This window comes from Cherax quadricarinatus, chromosome 69 (genome assembly GCF_038502225.1).
Source record: "Cherax quadricarinatus isolate ZL_2023a chromosome 69, ASM3850222v1, whole genome shotgun sequence".
Classification (NCBI taxonomy): domain Eukaryota; kingdom Metazoa; phylum Arthropoda; class Malacostraca; order Decapoda; family Parastacidae; genus Cherax; species Cherax quadricarinatus.
In genome coordinates, this window is record NC_091360.1 from 2,402,620 (window position 1) to 2,423,367 (window position 20,748).

At 41.2% G+C, this 20,748-nt stretch overlaps 1 protein-coding gene across 4 annotated transcripts in view; it reads right to left on the reverse strand.

Annotated features, from left to right (window-relative positions):
* LOC128701859 (aminopeptidase N) overlaps window positions 1-20,748 on the reverse strand; it is a 49,080-nt gene continuing 28,332 nt past the window's right edge. For 3 of the 4 annotated variants that reach the window (XM_070099812.1, XM_070099814.1, XM_070099811.1), the window contains exons 4-18: window positions 19,961-20,163; window positions 18,783-18,938; window positions 17,954-18,087; window positions 16,251-16,428; window positions 15,755-15,938; window positions 14,448-14,604; window positions 13,245-13,326; window positions 8,829-9,226; window positions 8,313-8,444; window positions 7,497-7,639; window positions 3,798-3,988; window positions 3,283-3,450; window positions 2,819-2,962; window positions 2,360-2,441; window positions 1-1,200 (exon numbers count right to left, since the gene is read on the reverse strand). In XM_070099812.1, coding sequence (XP_069955913.1) covers window positions 1,030-1,200; window positions 2,360-2,441; window positions 2,819-2,962; window positions 3,283-3,450; window positions 3,798-3,988; window positions 7,497-7,639; window positions 8,313-8,444; window positions 8,829-9,226; window positions 13,245-13,326; window positions 14,448-14,604; window positions 15,755-15,938; window positions 16,251-16,428; window positions 17,954-18,087; window positions 18,783-18,938; window positions 19,961-20,163 — 2,523 coding nt within the window. In that variant the 3' untranslated portion in view covers window positions 1-1,029. Of the gene's footprint in view, window positions 1,201-2,359; window positions 2,442-2,818; window positions 2,963-3,282; window positions 3,451-3,797; window positions 3,989-7,496; window positions 7,640-8,312; window positions 8,445-8,828; window positions 9,227-13,244; window positions 13,327-14,447; window positions 14,605-15,754; window positions 15,939-16,250; window positions 16,429-17,139; window positions 17,318-17,953; window positions 18,088-18,782; window positions 18,939-19,960; window positions 20,164-20,748 lie in introns of all 4 variants that reach the window. The other variant, XM_070099813.1, reaches the window with a different exon arrangement.

Here is a 20,748-nt window from a genome sequence, read left to right on the forward strand (position 1 = left end):
TTGTTGATAAATAAAATATTTTTATTAAGCTTAATCAGTTCAAATGAGGTGCATTAATGATGACTATTGATCCAAGGAGATGGAGCTTCCCTCCCCTACCTTGGATCAAGCTTTGCGTGCATCGGGTACTCTATGACCCTTACGGGGTTAGAGCATCCCTATGTGTATGACACTGGTAATAATGAGATTTGGGATAAGTTTTTCCAGACAGTGTAACAGTCAGGGAGAATTAGTCCCAATATCTGGAACAAACCATAACAGTACTATGGCTTAAGCAGTTTATAATACACAATATAGTGGATGGAACAATTCATAACTCACAATATCATGCCTGGAACAATTTATAAATACAGTAAACCACAATATCGTGGTTGGAACAATTTATAAATACAATAAACCTCAATATCGTGGTTGGAACAATTTATAAATACAGTAAACCTCAATATCGTGGTTGGAACAATTTATAAATACAGTAAACCTCAATATCGTGGTTGGAACAATTTATAAACACAGTAAACCACAATATCGTGGTTGGAACAATTTATAAATACAGTAAACCACAATATCGTGGTTGGAACAATTCATAATTGTTACCTACAAAATCATGGCTGGATAAAATTCATAACTACCCACAGCATCGTGGCTGAAACAGATCATTACAAACCCACAATTTCATGGCTGGAATAAATCAACCTTCCCACAAAGTCGAAATGAAAAATTTAACATTTGCGTCTCCCGAATCACTCATTTATCAAGTTACTCGAATCTTAATAATGGTACGAGATTAGGTCGAGATGTCGTACAGTGATCATTTTCAGTTTCTTAGCTATGAAGAAATTTATTTTATATTCGACTTATTTTTTATGTATGAATGTTCAAAATTTAATACAAACCCATTAAAAGTATGACAATGTGTAATACAGTTCCTGGGAGTGACTCAGCTCCCATGAACGGGCTAAAGGACATGCCATGTATGGTCCAGTAGGCCTGCTGCAAAGTTCCTCCATTCCTATGTTTTCTTAAGTTCTTCTAAATATCGGAAAGCCGGGACGAGAAGCCTTTCTGTGTAAGCCAGTCAACGATGAACGCCTTGTTCTTCTGCATCCAGGCCAGATTGATTCTTGTGCTCTCCAGCGCCTGTGCCACTGCTCGCTCTGCCATCAGCAAGCGTCCCTCGTTGACTCGTTGAAACTCTTCCAGCTGTAGGGATTACCAGGAATCATGTTAGTAATTGTGTGAAACGATTTGGGTTGATCCTCCATTAATGGAGTGATTGTCTGACCTCACATAGAAGTAACTCAAAATACGGAACGGGTAGGGATTGAACCTATGGCGTTCCGTGATTTGTTTGTAATCTTGTCATTGCGATTTCGTGGCTCACAGAGAAGGGTTACGAGATTAAATATTAAAGTGAATTTAATAAATGTGTTGCTTTCTACAATACTGCTGTGGTCTGGCCCTCTCGTTGTAGAATGACTCACCCAGAAGCGACTTGTGATGGAATTATGTTAGTATGTAGTCACCCCATATCCATCTTGTAGGAGAGTCACCCCATACCCATCATATGGGAGGTAGTAACCCCATACCCATCTTGTAGGAGAGTCACCCCATACCCATCTTGTAAGAGAGTTACCCCATACCCATCATGCGGGAGGTAGTCACCCCATACCCAGCGTCGGGGCGGCAGTCAAAACAGTACAAAATTTTAGTGGGCTCAGCAATGAGCTAGTTACATTTTATTGACTTGGGAACAACTACGATGAATTGATGACGATCAGGAATTTTCTATAGAGCGAAACTTTATCACAATAAAAATTTTCCTGCTATAAATATCTCCTTTTATAAATTTTTGCAGAACTCGCTACAATCAAGAATGTTTGTGACAATCCATGTCCAGAAATGGCCTGAAATGCATTAAAACCCATTGGTGACAGAAAGCAGCACAAGGAAATTTAGTGACCTAAGATTGCAAATAGAATATGAAGATGATTTTTATGGGTTATTAAGCCAGGAGAGTTAATAACCCAGGGCAACCCAAAGTTCACTCTGGGCTTATTTCTATTGGGTTCCTTTGGTCCTCATCATTGCCTCCCACACACTAATTAATACATTCTTTAAACTAAACGGCATGTAACTTTTTTTTGTTGTAAAACATTTCACTCTGGGTAAAGCCTCACGAAGCTGATAAAGCTTCACAATGCAATGGATCGTCCGAAATGCATTGCATTGTGCTTACCAATGTACTATTACTAGTAAACTACAGTATTTGTACTGCATAAACAAATGAAAAATGTACTGAATTTGTTCCTTTGATACATGAAGACCTGGCAATTATAAAGGTCAGGAAAGGTCATCTCACCTCAGCCAAGAGCTGCGGAGTGTTGAACGACCTGGATACCTCTTGCACCATCTTGGGAAGAGTGAAGAATGTGGTACCAATGCTGGGGGAATAAGAGGAGGGCATGAATAAGAGAAGATGCAGAGAGAAGGGAAGAACAGGAGGTACCAGAAGAGAAAAGGGAAAAGGGAACACAAAAGATGAAGAAACAAGAGATGTGAAGAATGGTGGAATACCGTGAAGTTCATCACAGTTAATGTTCCTTTGAAAAATTCTTAATGCCTCTTAATGCCTCTGACTTTCTTATAAAGTCTCAGTTCTTTTATTTACCTGGATGTTTCACTATAATAATAAAAATAATAATAATAATAATAATAATTCGACTACTACTACTGCTGCTAATACTAACTACTACCAGTAATAATAACAATAATAATAACAATAATACTATTAATAATAAGATGATGTAAGAACACTTACTAATCTGTGATTCTGTTCCAGTTGGCTCTGAGAAAGTCCCAAGCTATTAAGGTTCCTATTCCGTCAACAGCGACGTTAGTGAAAGTTCTGCCAGCGTCTTGACGACGCATTCCTGAACCCGTGGTGAACGCTCCCTCTAGGTACCTGTGGAATATCATCCTTGTTTATACAGAGGGAATCCACATGAATGTACTTAAGGGAGAATTTGTTTAAATGGACTTGATCCTCATGCCTGATCTTTATGTTTGAATCCAGATTGGTTGAGATCTCCACAAGAGGACGTCTTCAAAAACACGACACAGAAGAAAAGAAAAGAAATGGAACGACTAATTAGGTCGTTAACAGAGAAGACTGACAGAGGAATATGACAAAGGAATGCCTGACGAAGGAACAATTGCATTTGGAATGACTAACAGGAATATCCGACGTTAAAACACCTGACGCAGGAGCACCTTTGCACTGACCTCGATAACAACCATATTTCGCTGGTGCAGGCAAGAGCATCTTTCAACTCAGGAATACTGACGCCGCTGTTGGCCCTGGTGTACCTCCAGGCGAAGTTCCATTCCTCCTCCCCGCCCTCCCTGATAGCTGTGCAGAACACAGCGGATGCTATGTTTGACGAAATCCCTCTGAGGATATACAATACCAAAATAAGAAACAGGTTCAAGAGGTGAGCTTCGAACCTTTCGTAAACTCAACACTATAGACTAAGGTTAATATTGTAGAATAAGGTAAGTGTGTATGTGTGTATGTGTGTATGTGTGTGTGTGTGTGTGTGTGTGTGTGTGTGTGTGTGTGTGTGTGTGTGTGTGTGTGTGTGTGTGTGTGTGTGTGTACGTGTACTCGCCTAATTGTGGTTGCAGGGGTCGATTCATACCTCCTGGCCCTGAGTGTGCATTAAAGAAATGCCTTTATGCAAGTCCCAAATCAGGAACTCCTATCGTTTCAACACCAATAAAATCAATTAATATCTTACTTAAAATTTACTGGGTCAGTCTTCCATCTCCTAAAAAGACTGAGCGATTCGAGCCGACAGTGAGGGTGGCCCAGGTAGCAGACCCAAGTCACTACGTTCGTTCTTAGCAACACCGTTGGCAGCGCCTCCTCTGCGGCCTCGTGGAACCCTAATTTCTCATACAACGGTAGGATGACTGACAGAAGGTAGTCCTGTAATGGCAAGAGCAATTCATCATGTAAAGAATAAAAAAATAAAAATGAGAAAAAAAAAATGGTTACAGTACCGTGGCTGGAACAATTCACCCAAAACGTGCGCTCAGGGGGAGTGATGACTTAAGAGTGGTCAACGACAGACCGAAACTTCGTCATGGGTTCCTCTCCGAAGTGCTGATTTTGGATGGAAAATAAGTTACGTGGAAAATAACGGAAATAAGCCACATTGAGCGGCTCTCCTGAGTTGACGGAAGAAGGAACTGACTGCGGACAACTTGACAGACCTTGACCTGGAGTTTACCTGGAGAGAGTTCCGGGGGTCAACGTCCCCGCGGCCCGGACTGTGACCAGACCTCCTGGTGGATCAGAGCCTGATCAACGAGGCTGTTGCTGCTGGCTGCACGCAAACCAACGTACGAGCCACAGCCCGGCTGGTCAGGAACCGACCTTGATCCTCGGGCACTAACTCTCCGGGTTAATAGTTTGAATAAAATAAGTGCAGTCACTATATTAAGAAACTCTGCCTTATTTTACATTCTTTTTATTTACACTAATACCTGTAAAATATTTGTATAGCTTGCTGAATATAATAATAATAATAATAATAATAATAATAATAATAATAATAATAATAATTATATGTATTTTAGAATATATATACTCTGGAGTTAGTAATTTGGATCACTATTTTAGTGATTAAAGTATTGTCTAGTGTTGAAAAACTTGCCACGCAACCTTAATAACTCCTGTAGCTGATAGGAATTAAACCCCTTTAACCTTTTTAAACAAAAGAATTAAACAAGTCCCTCTGTTCCTTGAACTGAACCGGCCTACCTTCCATTCCCAAAATGTTTCGGAAATGGGACACAGCAAGAAGGTGTTATAACTGGAAGCTGAAGACTCAGACGAGTCGCAGGAATGTTATATGTTAGGAAGTACTTCTTGAGTCATAGAGTTGTCAGGAAGTGAAACAGTCTGGGAAATGATTTAGCAGAGGCAGGATCCATATATAACTTTAATAAGAGGTACGATGAAGCTCATGGAGCAGGGAGAGAGAAGACTAAATAACAACCAGTAAAGGAGCGGGGCCAAAAGCTATGAATCGACCCCTACAACCACAATTAGGTGATTAAAATTAGGTGAATACCCATGTGGGTTTTGTGTTCCCCTCCCCCTTCATAATAACACAGGCACTTTCGCTTGTAAGTGAAACAAATCAAATCGTGGAATGGGTTCAAACCACACTCGTCCCGTGATTTGTTCGCAATCAAGTGTTTACGATTTAAGCAAGTTTAATTAGGTACAGTTACACTTTAGTACAATTATGATACATAGCAACATATGTGTAAATTACCCAGCATAACCCAAAAAGGGTCAGATAAAGTGACTTATTACCATTGGGGTCTTTGTAAGCGAAACGTTTTGTGAAGCACATGCATTGATGCTCTCATTGCACACACATTAAGAGAGATATGCTCATCAGAATAAATGCATTTGCTAATTCCTAAATATTGTTTATCTTATTTATTTCCTTATCTACGGTTCAAAATTTGACAATCAATGTAGTTATACCAGCAAAGTAAGTTTTCTTTTATTTTAATTTCTAAAGAAAACTACATTATTTGATGGGTATCTTATTTTCAAGGTAAGTAAGTAAGTAAGTTAAGAGAGATTTCGTTCGGATTTTTAACCCCGGAGGGTTAGCCACCCAGGATAACCCAAGAAAGTCAGTGCGTCATCGAGGACTGTCTAACTTATTTCCATTGGGGTCCTTAATCTTGTCCCCCAGGATGCGACCCACACCAGTCGACTAAGACCCAGGTACCTATTTGCTGCTAGGTGAACAGGACAACAGGTGTAAGGAAACGTGTCGAAATGTTTCCACCCGCCGGGAATCGAACCCGGGCCCTCCGTGTGTGAAGCGGGAGCTTTAGCCACCAGGCCACCGGGCCACGTTTATTTAGGTATACACAAATACAGTTACATAGAATTATCATATATAGCAGCATATGTGTAGAGAACCTGGGATAACCCAAAAAAGTCAGACAGTGACTTATTTCCATTGGGGTCCTTTACTTATTATTCAGGTACAGGTACACATAAATGCAGTTACATAAATTATCGTACATAGCAGCATATGTGTAGATTACGCAGGATACCCCGAAAGAGTCATACAAGTGACTTATTTCCATTGGGTTCCTTAGGGGGCCCTTTGAGCTTCATTCCTAGGCTGCGACTCACAAAGGTCGGCCAAATCTAAGGTACTCTTTTACTTATAGATGAACAGGAGAAACAGCTGTAAGAAAACATATCCAACATTTTCAATGGAAATAAGTAAGAATCCCCAATGGAAATAAGAACCCCAATGGAAATAAGTAGGAAACCCAATCGAAATAAGAACCCCAATGGAAATAAGAACCCCAATGGAAATAATTCACTGACTCTTTTATGGTTATCCCAGGTTCTCTATACATATGCTGCTATGTATGATAATCTATGTAACTGTATTTGTATATACCTAAACAAACTTGCTTACTCATCCCGGATTCGAACCCGGGTCCTTCAGCTGAATCAACATATTGCAGTTTTCTCTAGTTTTAAAGAAAATGGTGTTATTTGATGGCTATCTTTAGTAAATATAGATGGTCAGGGATCTTGCCCAATATCATTGACACCGTTATCTACATCGAGCTCTCTCGGTGTATATACCCTGAAAGTGAACTTTTATCCCTAGTGGAAATAAAGTCAGTGTTTGACTTTATTGGGCTACTCTAGGTTAAGTTATACGCTATCTATTCTATAATAATAGTAATAATCTTTATTTCTACAAGTACAAGGTATGCAGCTCTAGCTGACAACAATGACATACTACTATATAGATAGACCCTTCTTATGCAGAGCGTTTCGGGCACATTAGGTCAATTTTGTCCCCAGGATGCGACCAACACCAGTTGACTAACACCCAGGTAACTATTTTACTGATACTGATGCCCGATAACCTGGTGGCAAAACCTCTCACTTCACAATGTGAGGGTCCGGGTTCGATTCCCGATGAAGGGGTGGAAACATTGGAGGTGTTTCCTTACACTGGTTGTCTATGATCACCCATCAGTAAAATGGGTACCTGGGTGCTGGTCGACTGGTGTAGGTCGCATCCTGGGACAAAGCTAACCTAATTTGCCCGAAATGTTCTGCATAACAAGTGGCTTTCTATGTAGTAGTTTGTTATTGATGTTAGCTAGACCTTTATACTTTGTACTTGTAGTAAATAAAGTTATTATAATTATAAGTGAAGTGGGGCAGCAAGTGTCTTAAGGAAACACGTCCAAATGTTTCCACCCGTAATGAGTATCGAACCACGGACCTCAGTGTGTGAACTGAGTGTTCTAGCAATCAAGCTACGGGACACCATAGGCAAGAAACAAGACTCACGAAACAAGAGTTTATGACGTGCCAGTGGTCAAGGAACCACCGAAGTGCAGGTTTCAGGTGAAGAGAATCTTACCCTGACACCGCCAAATGACGGGTCCCGGGAGAACATGTCGAAAAGGTATTGGAAATTCGTGAAGGCTGCCTTCCACGGCACGTACTCCTCCTCTTGCCCAAGATAAGATATCACCTCCAGGGCGATCCTGTATGACAGTCGACCTGCATAAAGAGAGATCACAACACAATGTATCCACATTATCGTAATTATATTCGCGTAACATACTAAACCTTTAATGGGTCACTCAGCGCATGCATTGTATCGTAAGCCATGCATATCGTAAGAGGCGACTAAAATGCTGGGAGCAAGGGCCTAGTTACCCCTTCGGTATATATTACTAAATTTAAAAAGGGAAACCTTCGTTTATTCTTTTTGGGCCACCCTGCCTCGGTGGGATACGACCGGTTTGTAGTACGTAAATTATGGCGAGATTAAAGAAAATAGGATATTATACGTATAACATTTGTTTTTGGTTGCATATTAGTTTTGGACACCTGCTCATATGCTCAAGATGATGCTAATTGGCGTTTCTTTTAAGCCTTCTAAGTGTACATATTGAATTTTTCGCATTTGCAGTAATTTTCTCATTTTAAATAGTTGTCAAGACTTATGAAGTGACCCTCGTTTAACAACGACAGAGAATTTTAAGTCTTTCTATATTCAGTTGGGAATAAGGTCCACGTTAATTGACCTAAAGGTCTGCAGAAAAAAAAATCACTCGAGTATGACAGACCAGGAACCTCAAGTTCCATAAACAAGAGGACCCTTGAAATCTCAGACCAGTGGACCCCTGAACTCTCGCAGATCAGAGGATCCCTATGTCTGAGACTGTACCTGCCCTGGCGAGATTGAAGGCGTCGTCGATGATCTGAGCTCTGTTGGTGACGTGGATAACCCGGTGATTCTCCTGCAGTTGCTGCGTCAGGAGATCCCAGTTGGCTTCATCGTAGTTCACGCGATAGTAACCTGACAAAGCAGCAGAATTATAGTCACGGGAAAGCGCCGAGCACTTAGAGGTCATGCAGCGTCTGGAGGAAATCAGGCCTGATGACCGGAAGGGAAGGATAACTAATTTCTTGGAGTAATAGCCGTTCACAACATGAAGGAATCTCCCTTGAATGGTGATGCAACGACAAATTATGTTGACGATTCAGGTAGTATAACTAGTGTGTGTAAGCTAATGACGGAATATGCTATAAGTACTTTAAAATTAAGATATCAGGGTGGGGGAGAGAGAGGGAATGGTTAAATGCTGGTTCATTCTCTCGCAAGAAAAATCTTATACAGTATGAAAAAAACACACGTCAGAACTTGTTGTAAAAACTACCAGTTGCATGCCTGTTCGCTTACCAGTCTGTTTGATATTGAAAATAAGCCAGTGATGGGGCTGTGGGTAGCCGATGAATGAGACTGGCTCAATACCATCATCACTGAGCCAGAACTTGACACTGGTGTCACTGAAATTTGGGTTCTCCCCAGTAGTGTACGACACAGGAATCCACCACTTGTGAGCTTTCGTCTGTGCCTCCCTAGCCACCAATGTGTTTACGTCTAGCACAAAGTACTCTTGGGTGATGACAGCTGAGGTGTTGCCCACCCTGGTGACAGTTACGACGGGAAATCCCGTCTGCAGCGTCCAGGTGTCCATGATGGTCTTCACAGAGAGGTGTTGCGGCAGTGTACCCTCACCATGCGCCGCCACCGTCAGGTACTGCCACAGGTCATCCTGGTCAGCGTTTTTAAAGCTCCTGGAAAGGGACAAAAACCTTGTACAGTAAAGGTGATCACCAAGAGCCTTATTGGTTATTTATACTACCTACCATATATTATATATTTAGTCTCTGTACATGACTTAAAAATCACAGAATGTTTAATCACAAGGAAATTGTGTTATTAGCTATATTACACCCATTAATGAGGTATTTTCTACAAAATTTACAGCATGCCAAATACTTGCCCTTCTGAGCTACATATGAAAATAAGGTCATAAATTTTCAGTCATGTTGTAATAAAACTGTTGCTCGATCCTGTGTTTTTCGAGATGGTGGTATATACAGGTAGGTCCCGCTTTACAGCGCTTCACTTTACAGCATTTAGCAAATACAGCAGTTTTCAGTTTTACCCATTATTTATTTATTCAACTTTTCTATACTAAATATATTTACCACTCACTTGAAGCTAAGGAAAAAATATTTTAAGGTAAGTAATGTGTGTACTGTATATGCATTTTTAAGGCCTAGCTCTTTTGTTCACTTAATATATGATAGTGTCAACATGTTATTAGACTTTTATGTTCACTTGGAAGGAAAAAAAGAGCTATGATTCACTGTACAGTGATTTTTTCGCTTTACAGCAGTAGCCTGGAGCCTAACCTGCTGTATAAGTGGGGCCCAGTAGTAGTCTGGAGCCTAACCTGCTGTATAAGTGGGGCCCAGTAGTAGTCTGGAGCCTAACCTGCTGTATAAGTGGGGCCCAGTAGTAGTCTGGAGCCTAACCTGCTGTATAAGTGGGGCCCAGTAGTAGTCTGGAGCCTAACCTGCTGTATAAGTGGGGTCCTGTAGTGGCCTGGAGCCTAACCTACTGTATAAGTGGGGCCCAGTAGTAGCCTGGAGCCTAACCTGCTGTATAAGTGGGGCCCAGTAGTAGTCTGGAGCCTAACTTGCTGTATAAGTGGGGCCCAGTAGTAGTCTGGAGCCTAACCTGCTGTATAAGTGGGGCCCAGTAGTAGTCTGGAGCCTAACCTGCTGTATAAGTGGGGCCCTGTAGTAGCCTGGAGCCTAACCTGCTGTATAAGTGGGGTCCTGTAGTGGCCTGGAGCCTAACCTGCTGTATAAGTGGGGCCCAGTAGTAGCCTGGAGCCTAACCTGCTGTATAAGTGGGGCCCAGTAGTAGTCTGGAGCCTAACTTGCTGTATAAGTGGGGCCCAGTAGTAGTCTGGAGTCTAACCTGCTGTATAAGTGGGGCCCAGTAGTAGTCTGGAGCCTAACCTGCTGTATAAGTGGGGCCCAGTAGTAGTCTGGAGCCTAACCTGCTGTATAAGTGGGGCCCAGTAGTAGCCTGGAGCCTAACCTGCTGTATAAGTGGGGTCCTGTAGTGGCCTGGAGCCTAACCTGCTGTATAAGTGGGGCCCTGTAGTAGCCTGGAGCCTAACCTGCTGTATAAGTGGGGCCCTGTAGTAGTCTGGAGCCTAACCTGCTGTATAAGTGGGGCCCTGTAGTGGCCTGGAGCCTAACCTGCTGTATAAGTGGGGCCCTGTAGTAGCCTGGAGCCTAACCTGCTGCATAAGTGGGGCCCTGTAGTAGCCTGGAGCCTAACCTGCTGTATAAGTGGGGCCCTGTAGTAGCCTGGAGCCTAACCTGCTGTATAAGTGGGGCCCTGTAGTGGCCTGGAACCTAACCTGCTGTATAAGTGGGGCCCTGTAGTGGCCTGGAGCCTAACCTGCTGTATAAGTGGGGCCCTGTAGTAGCCTGGAGCCTAACCTGCTGTATAAGTGGGGCCCTGTAGTAGCCTGGAACCTAACCTGCTGTATAAGTGGGGCCCTCTAGTAGCCTGGAGCCTAACCTGCTGTGTAACTGGGGCCCTGTAGTGGCCTGGAGCCTAACCTACTGTATAAGTGGAGCCCTGTAGTAGCCTGGAACCTAACCTTCTGTATAAGTAGAGCCATGTAGTAGCCTGGAACCTAACCTGCTGTATAAGTGGGGCCATGTAGTAGCCTGGAACCTAACCTGCTGTATAAGTGGAGCCCTGTAGTAGCCTGGAACCTAACCTGCTGTATAAGTGGGGCCCTGTAGTAGCCTGGAACCTAACCTGCTGTATAAGTGGGGCCCTCTAGTAGCCTGGAGCCTAACCTGCTGTATAAGTGGAGCCCTGTAGTAGCCTGGAGCCTAACCTTCTGTATAAGTAGAGCCATGTAGTAGCCTGGAACCTAACCTGCTGTATAAGTGGGGCAATGTAGTAGCCTGGAACCTAACCTGCTGTATAAGTGGAGCCCTGTAGTAGCCTGGAACCTAACCTGCTGTATAAGTGGGGCCCTGTAGTAGCCTGGAACCTAACCTGCTGTATAAGTGGGGCCCTCTAGTAGCCTGGAGCCTAACCTGCTGTCTAAGTGGGGCCCTGTAGTGGCCTGGAGCCTAACCTACTGTATCAGTGGCGCCCTGTAGTAGCCTGGAACCTAACCTGCTGTATAAGTGGGGCCATGTAGTAGCCTGGAACCTAACCTGCTGTATAAGTGGGGCCATGTAGTAGCCTGGAACCTAACCTGCTGTATAAGTGGGGCCCTGTAGTAGCCTGAAACCTAACCTGCTGTATAAGTGGGGCCACGTAGTAGCCTGGAACCTAACCTGCTGTATTAGTGGGGCCCTGTAGTAGCCTGGAACCTAACCTGCTGTATAAGTGGGGCCCTGTAGTAGCCTGGAACCTAACCTGCTGTATAAGTGGGGCCCTGTAGTAGCCTGGAACCTAACCTGCTGTATAAGTGGGGCCCTGTAGTAGCCTGGAACCTAACCTGCTGTATAAGTGGGGCCATGTAGTAGCCTGAAACCTAACCTTCTGTATAAGTGGGGCCTTGTAGTAGCCTGGAACCTAACCTGCTGTATAAGTGGGGCCCTGTAGTAGCCTGGAATCTAACCTGCTGTATAAGTGGGGCCCTGTAGTAGCCTGGAGCCTAACCTGCTGTACAAGTGGGGCCCTCTAGTAGCCTGGAGCCTAACTTGCTGTATAAGTGGAGCCCTGTAGTAGCCTGGAGCCTAACCTGCTGTATAAGTGGGGCCCTCTAGTAGCCTGGAGCCTAACCTGCTGTACAAGTGGGGCCCTGTAGTAGCCTGGAGCCTAACCTGCGCTATAAGTGGGGCCCTGTAGTAACCTGGAGCCTAACCTGCTGTACAAGTGGGACCCTGTAGTATCCTGGAGCCTAACCTGCTGTGTAAGTGGGGCCATGTAGTAGCCTGGAGCCTAACCTGCTGTATAAGTGGGGCCTTGTAGTAGCCTGGAGCCTAACCTGCTGTATACGTGGGGCTCTGTGGTAGCCTGGAGCCTAACCTGCTGTATAAGTGAGACCCTGTAGTAGCCTGGAGGCTAACCTGCTGTATACGTGGGGCTCTGCAGTAGCCTGAAGCCTAACCTGCTGTATAAGTGGGGCCCTGTAGTAGCCTGGAGCCTAACCTGCTGTTTACGTGGGGCTCTGTAGTAGCCTGAAGCCTAACCTGCTGTATAAGTGGGGACCTGTAGTAGCCTGGAGCCTAACCTGCTGTATACGTGGGGCTCTGTAGCAGCCTGAAGCCTAACCTGCTGTATAAGTGGGGCCCTGTAGTAGCCTGAAGCCTAACCTGCTGTATAAGTGGGGCCCTGTAGTAGCCTGAAGCCTAACCTGCTGTATAAGCGGGGCCTTTCTGTATACGAAGTGTAATGGTGCTACAGAAATACCACAATTCATAGTCTCGTCATTTAGAAGTTATATCATCAAATCTCCTACATCTTTAATTAGATGTAATGAATTAAACTCATGCAGGAAAATCACGAAAATGCACATGATATCTCTGTATGTATTTTGATCACAGTGAAAGAAAAATTATTTCCTTCTACTTTTGTGGTGTATCAATATGGAAGTGTGTTTAATGAGAATGTGACTGACATATCACATCAGTAAACACACTGAGAATGTGATGTTCTGAGAGTCAGTTTAATGTTTTAGTATGGTCAGATTGCAAACAAATACGTGTATTAGTATATACAGGACAGACACTTTCAGGAGTGAGTTAATTCACTTACAACTGCGTAAGGTAGGTCTGAAGGCCGCTTCTGAAGGCGATCTCAGTTAGAAAGTGGCTCATCATCCGAATAATTGATGCTCCTGTCGAATGTCTTGACAGTCAGTAAGGAAAGTGAAGTGCCAATATATAAATAACAAGAACGTGGTGACAAGAGATACAAAGAGGAAGCAATACCGTGACTGGAACAATACACAACCCGTACATAGGAGAGACGACGCTTCGGTCCGACTTGGACCATTTACAAAATCGTCATAAGTTCCTCTCTCCTATGTGCGGGTTATTTGTGAAAAGTGATAGTCAAAGAGTAGTGCGAGAGTGAAAAATGGAAAAAAAACAAAGAGAGAACTAAAAAGAGAACATGGGAACGACAAATAAAATCTTTTAATGTAAACATATGTTATCCATTATGAGAAATACTTACTCTTTGGGTATAGGCAAAGGGGATATAAAAACTGTGCTGAAACTATCAATATAGAGCTATTAACAAGAAATACAAAATTCAGAAATGTATGTTGAGGAAGGACACATGAAATACAGGTCCTGCTTTACAGCACTTCACTTTACGGTGCTTCACTTTACGGCACTTCACTTTACGGCGCTTAGCCAGTGCAGTGGATTTCAATTATACTCATTCATTTATTCAGGCTTCCTACAATAAATATATTCAATACTCACTGTAAGCTAAGGACGAAAATATTTAATGGTAAGTAACGTGAGTAGAGTATATGCCTTTTTCATGCCTAGGTTTTTTATCCCACGAGTTCAAAAGTTTCTTTTAGTAAAGCGAGTTTCTTCTAACATTGATTTTCACTCCTCACAGTTAGTAATCAAATCTTCAGCATCCATCCCACACTGTCTAGACCAAGGGTTCCCATATCCCTAACAAGTATAGGAACCAAATAATTGGGGTATGGGACTAGATCTTTGAACAATTTAAAAATAAAGTTGTTAGATTGAAGTAAACTATTAGCAGTTTTATTCCTAGAAATCCATATGTAAAAACCATAATATTGACATCTTTTGAAGTCATACTGGCACCTAATAGGACTGGTGATAATGATGGTGGTGATTTCCACAGTCTGGTGAAGGGGGTATGGGGATATTTTGGGCAGTCCATTGGGGTCTGCAATTGTAAAAAGGTTAGAACCCCTGCCTTAAGGTATAGACAAAGATGTCTTGGAAGGCTGACTAGAATTTTTACCTTTGTTGTAGGAGATGACATCGAAGATCTCATTAATCTGGATGGGATCATTGACAGCAACACTGACAGGGTGAGAGGAGCGAAGCGCATCCAGAGTCATCACTGACTGCAGTCTCTTCACTACAAACTGCTCCAGCTCCTTTCTTGACGGTTCCAGCTGCACCCCGGATACCCAAGGTTCCATACAAAAGGAAGATAAGGTTAGCGAGTCGATAAGGACTACAGTGAGGGGTTAAAACGATGAAAACTTATTCTGTAGTACGAAAACGTAATAAAAAAATAATTATTAAAAATAAAAACAGATGTTCTGCCAAACGATACTTAAAGTAATATAGAATTTTAGAGGCTCGATTCTACAATGTCCACCAAGGATTGAACTCAAAATTACAGGTAATTATGTGTAAAGAGAGACCAAGATTCAGTGATGTGGTTCACCTGTGTTGTCTCGCCCCGGGTCTTCTCCAGTTGGTGACCCGGTGAGAGACCATGAAAATTGAGATTTGAATACATCATGAACTGAAGTCACAAAAACGAACAGGTAAGCGTAGACATGATTAGGGATAACGAGGCAAGTCATCGATTCATGAGACAATAGGATATTGATAACAGGATCATCGAAAAGATTTGATAATGGGTGATTCAGTTCGATTCTCAAGATTGAAGAGTTCAGTGGGACACAGAATTCTAAGTCATGCCAAATCAAAAGTTATATAATCTCTTAGTGTCTAAACTAACAGACACTCGAATTCAGATTGGTCATGGGTGTCAAAGTCATGGAAAACAAAGTAAGATAAAAACTAATAAAACACAAAGTGACTTATTATTTATAATATACCATCAGCGTAGGAGTTAAAATCTTATTGACCATTAGTAAAGTTTACATGATGTGGTCAAAGGTCACAAATGCGTCCATAGTAAGTCACACATATTATCGTGTCCAGGATTAATAAAAAGAATAGTTTAAGAACAATAATATTAAAAAAAATATGAATTCATTGGTATTATAAAGAAAATGACAGTATAAGTCATTAATAATAATAATAATAATAATAATAATAATAATAATAATAAAATAATAATAATAATAACAATAATAAGAAAGCTATATTAAGAGCAATAATATACAGTAGTTACATTATTTTTTCTCAGCGGTGTTAAGTAATTTTTTTCAAATAAACAGGAATTTAACAAAGTAACAAAATATTCAGACTGAAATTTATCATTAACTGGAAATTAAAAAAAAATATTTCACCACTTGCAAAATGCAAATATTGGTTTGCCAAATATTGAAAAATTGATAAACTCACATAATCGATGGCATATTCGGCCATATAGGTAGCGAAGCCCTCGTTAAGCCACAGGTCGGTCCACCAAGATAGAGTCACGAGGTTACCGAACCACTGGTGAGCCAGTTCATGAGCTACCAAGTAACTAGTCCATTGCTTCTGTCGCGCTGAAGAGCTCTCGGGGTCATAAAGCAGACCAGACTCCCTGTATGTGTGTGTGTGTGTGAGAGAGAGAGAGAGAAAGAGAGAAAGTGTGAGGAGAAAGAGAATGAGAAAGCACAGACAGCGAATAACAATTAAATTCTGACATAAAACTTCATCACATATAATCAAATTTAACCCTCACTAACAAAATAAGATTCAATATAACAAGCTAGATAATGTGCATCATAACCAATAATTACTTAAGAAACTACGAATTCAGAGACCTTTTTCATGAAGCCTCCAGTTCGAATCCATGCAGGAATGTGAAGGAAAGATGCAAGCGTAAGCGCAGGCAGCTGAGCAACTGACTGACCTATAGGTTATTAAACCCCAGTTCTCCATGGCGTTGGGGCTCATCTCAGGAGGACAAATGAAGTCGAGTTTCGGGAGGGGAAAGTCAATGCTGAAGAAATCTTCGAAGAACCACAGGCTTCTCTGAGCAACTTCAGACCCGTAGTGTAGCCAAGACTGTTTCGATTTCCGTACCCAGACTACAGATGGAAAGAGACAGACAGAGACAGAGAGACAGAGGATATGATTTCGAATAGAAGTTATAAAAACCAGGTAATGGATAGAAAGGATGGACGAGTGGAAGACGAAGAAAAATAGAGCCAGAAACCGATAAACAGATAAGGGAAGAAAAGAATATAAAAGATCGGTTAGTTTATTGAGAAAAAAAGCAAATGCAGGAAAAAAGTTGCAATTAATATAAAAATGCACAAGATTATTTGGTTCCTCTTGTGTTTGTATTGTAGAGGAACTCTACAATAAACACACAAGGCGTGTGTCCTTCAGTTTATATACATTGACAGGGGCGCATCTCTGAGTGAATATACACTTGGAGATGTGAATCTTCGAGGTGTGTGCATCGGTCAATGAATATACACGAAGAGGTGTGTATCTCTCCGCATGAAAATACACCGAGAGATGTCTCTCATTTAGTAAACTTTAAATATTTACCTTAATTACTAATAAATTCTTTATGTTAGTTTACAGACAAAATATAGCCTTAATGACCCACGTGCAATTGCTAGGGTTTAACACTAACAAGCTTATGGTCGCCGTTTCTCAGCGGTGAGAGTAGCGACTCTCATTGCTGAGGTCCAGGTAATAAACTCTGGATATTAACATAACATACTCCAAGTAGACTCGGAACCAGACTACACTTTACACACCAGGCATGGCACACAACACTTCCAAACCTGTATGTGATGAGACCCCAGTTCTCCATAGCCGAAAAAGAATTCTCAGGCACGGTAATAAAGTCAATTTTTGGGAGCGGGAAAGAGATTTGGAAGTAACTTTCGTAGTAGTGAAGGACTCGAAGTGCAATCTCTCCTGCGTGAGTCGTTCGCCCTTGCATCGCCTTCCTCGTCACCACTTGTGGTAGACAGACAAGAACTCACAACTAACATACGATGTAAAATAGTGTACTAGACGGCGTTGCGGTCAGTCCTGGACCATAATGGCAACTTGATAATGGCTCAAGATGGACCGAAACATCGTCTATATCTTGTCCCCAATTTCTGAATTAGTTTTGAATTGTTAAAGCTACGATATAGCGAGTTTTATTCTTCACAGACAAGAAGCTAAACAGGGCAGTTGAGGTGGAGATACAAGTGACCACAAGTGCAGACACTCAACAGTGTTAAAAAATTTACCCTTGTGGGTTTAGTGCTTAGCTTTGATTGTAAAAAAAAAATAATAATAATAATAATAATAATAATAATAAGAGTAATAATAATAATGTAAACAATTTTAAGAGCGTTTGTGCCGAAAAAATTATATTTCATGTGGACGAATTCGTTAGAAATTGTTACAAATGCATTCTAATGATACTACCAGTACCACTAACTTTTTTCTACTACTACTACTACTACTAATAATACTATTATTATTATTATTATTATTATTATTATTATTATTATTATTATTACTAATATTGTATCTTATACGAGGCTCCAAACCACTATAATCATTCATACATATACATCCAAGCATATCCGTGGCCCTTACCTCTAAGCATGGTTCCATTTGTTCCATCGTTTACGATTCTGACGGGAAAGTCATACACAGCGAAGGCGACCAAGTAGGTAGACATGGGCACTGACTTCTGGAACTCGTCCCACACCCACCCCTCCTGTCCCTCACTGATCAAACACAAGATTTTTATGTAGTAGGCTGCACATCAATTTTTTTGCTGTATATTTTTATGTTATCCGTCTACTGGTTAGCATTCATGTTATGTCAATGTTTTGCATTTTAGGAAGTGCATAACCAGTGGTTATGCACTTTCTAAAATGGAATACATTGTGGTTCATTCTCCAATCAATAAGGCTTTCGCTAATTGCCTTCAGTTTAAGAGAATTTAATGGAACATGAACAGACTTCACAATGTCACCGTATTTAGTAATGTGCGAGATTTTTGTATTTTAAGAGGATCTTAGCGTTTTGGAAAACAGAAAATATTTTTATCATGAGGACTGATTCAGAAAATGTTTTTCATTATATAAACTATTGCCATAGGTTATATACGATTACAAAATTACAAAAATTAGTTTGGTTTGTATGTCATTGTCATTTGATAAACGAAAATATTATAAGATATACTCGTAAAAAAATAATTGAAAGAGCCCACTATTTTTTACACTTAGTCTAGTAAGACATACACTGAAAAATTATCCCATAATTTTAAAGTAAACTAATTTACTCGGGGAAAATATCAATTATTTCTGTAAAATAAATTGTCCCGAAATGTCCTTGATATTTACGATAAATCCTAATGATCAATTATGGTTTTAGTACCCAAGGTAAAGGCATCAGTTGGCTATGATGTGCTACTTACATAGGTGTGGTGGAGATGAGGGGCATGTTGGAGAGAGACTTCATGTGTCGCTCCCTCGCCAGGAAGATCTTGAAGGTGGCTTTCAGTGCCGGCTCGTCGAAGCAAGGAAAGGCTCTCCTTGCATCTGTTGACTGGAACTGTGTTGATGCTACCCAGCTGAAGGAGAGAAAAGATACGAGTATTCTGTACTCGAGAGAGCATGGGAAAGACACAGCAGAAGACTTTAAAAGTCCACACTATCATCTAATGCATAGATGGTCGAGGCAATGATAGTAAAGCAGAAGGCGCTCTCTCTCTAGTTTTTCTCTCCGGCCATTGACGATGTGAAAGAGCTTGGAATTTTTTTTTTGTGCGAGAGATGGGAATGGATGGAAAATGTGGATTATACGCCACTTCTATTGCATATTACTACGCCTAACTCTACTTTCACTTAGTTCTACTTCTAAATACTGACTTATGAAATCGCAATTACGACTCACTTGACAAGAGCTCTACTCCCACCAGTACGGTGATTTGTTTGCAATCGTGTCATTACGATTTCACGAGTCAAAGGACACACTGGTGAGTACATGTAGGAAGTGCATGTCTCACGCTCAGCAGACGGAGGATGAAGCCTCCACCACGTCTTGCGCTGAGTGACCCACATGGGTTTAGCGCTTAACATAAACAACCTAAGGTTGATGGCCTGATTACATCTTAATTTAATTACTACTGCTCCCTTTATGTTTGACTGAAGCAGCCTACTGTGTAGGCGAAACGTTTCATCAGTATAGATACACAGCTGTTGCACATGCGTCTTAATCTACTTGTCGGTATTTTATACCATTTTTAACAACGCATAAACAATCCATAACTGTAACAATAATAAGACAATCAGTCCCTCGATGACGCACTGACTTTCTTGGGTTATCCTAGGTGGTTGACCCTCCGGGGTTAAAAATCCGAACGAAACATTTTCTTAAAAACCCCCCTCACGACGATATGGTTCAGTTAACGCACAGGGTGCCACATGTAGGGGGACTATTTATTCACACACCATTCATTAAATTTCTTCGTATCCCACCCACATCTCAAAATTACCTATGCTCCTCTCACTATTCTCCGTTTTATCCAAATCTCCTCTTTTCTCTTCATATTTTCTCTAAATCTGATCTCTCCTCTTTATATTTTAAACTAACCTCCTCTCTCCGTTTTCTTTTAAGTATGAAGATCTGTAGAAGCCTCTGGGTTGCTCTCCCAGTGTGCCCACGAAATCCAACGAGAGAGTATAAGTGGTGTCCTCCGTCAGAGCCTCCTGCAGCAGGATAAAGTAGAACATCCTGGAGGAGGAATACTTCTGTTGAAGGATCCTCTGCTCCTGTTTGCTCTCTTTTTCCACCACCTGCCAGAAAGAAATGTACTAGTTTATTATCGCCTGATGAGGGCCTCACTGTATATATATATATGTATATATATATATATATATATATATATATATATATATATATATATATATATATATATAATATATATATATATATATTTATATATAATATATATATATATATATATTTATATATAATATATATATATATATTTATATTTATTTATATTTTTTTTTTCAACAAGTCGGCCGTCTCCCACCGAGGCAGGGTGACCCAAAAAAGAAAGAAAATCCCCAAAAAGAAAATGCTTTCATCATCATTCAACACTTTCACCACACTCACACATTATCACTGTTTTTGCAGAGGTGCTCAGAATACAACAGTTTAGAAGCATATACATATAAAGATACACAACATATCCCTCCAAACTGCCAATGTCCCAAACCCCTCCTTTAAAGTGCAGGCATTGTACTTCCCATTTCCAGGACTCAAGTCCGACTATATGAAAATAACCGGTTTCCCTGAATCCCTTCACTAAATATTACCCTGCTCACTCTCCAACAGATCGTCAGGTCCCAAGTACCATTCGTCTCCATTCACTC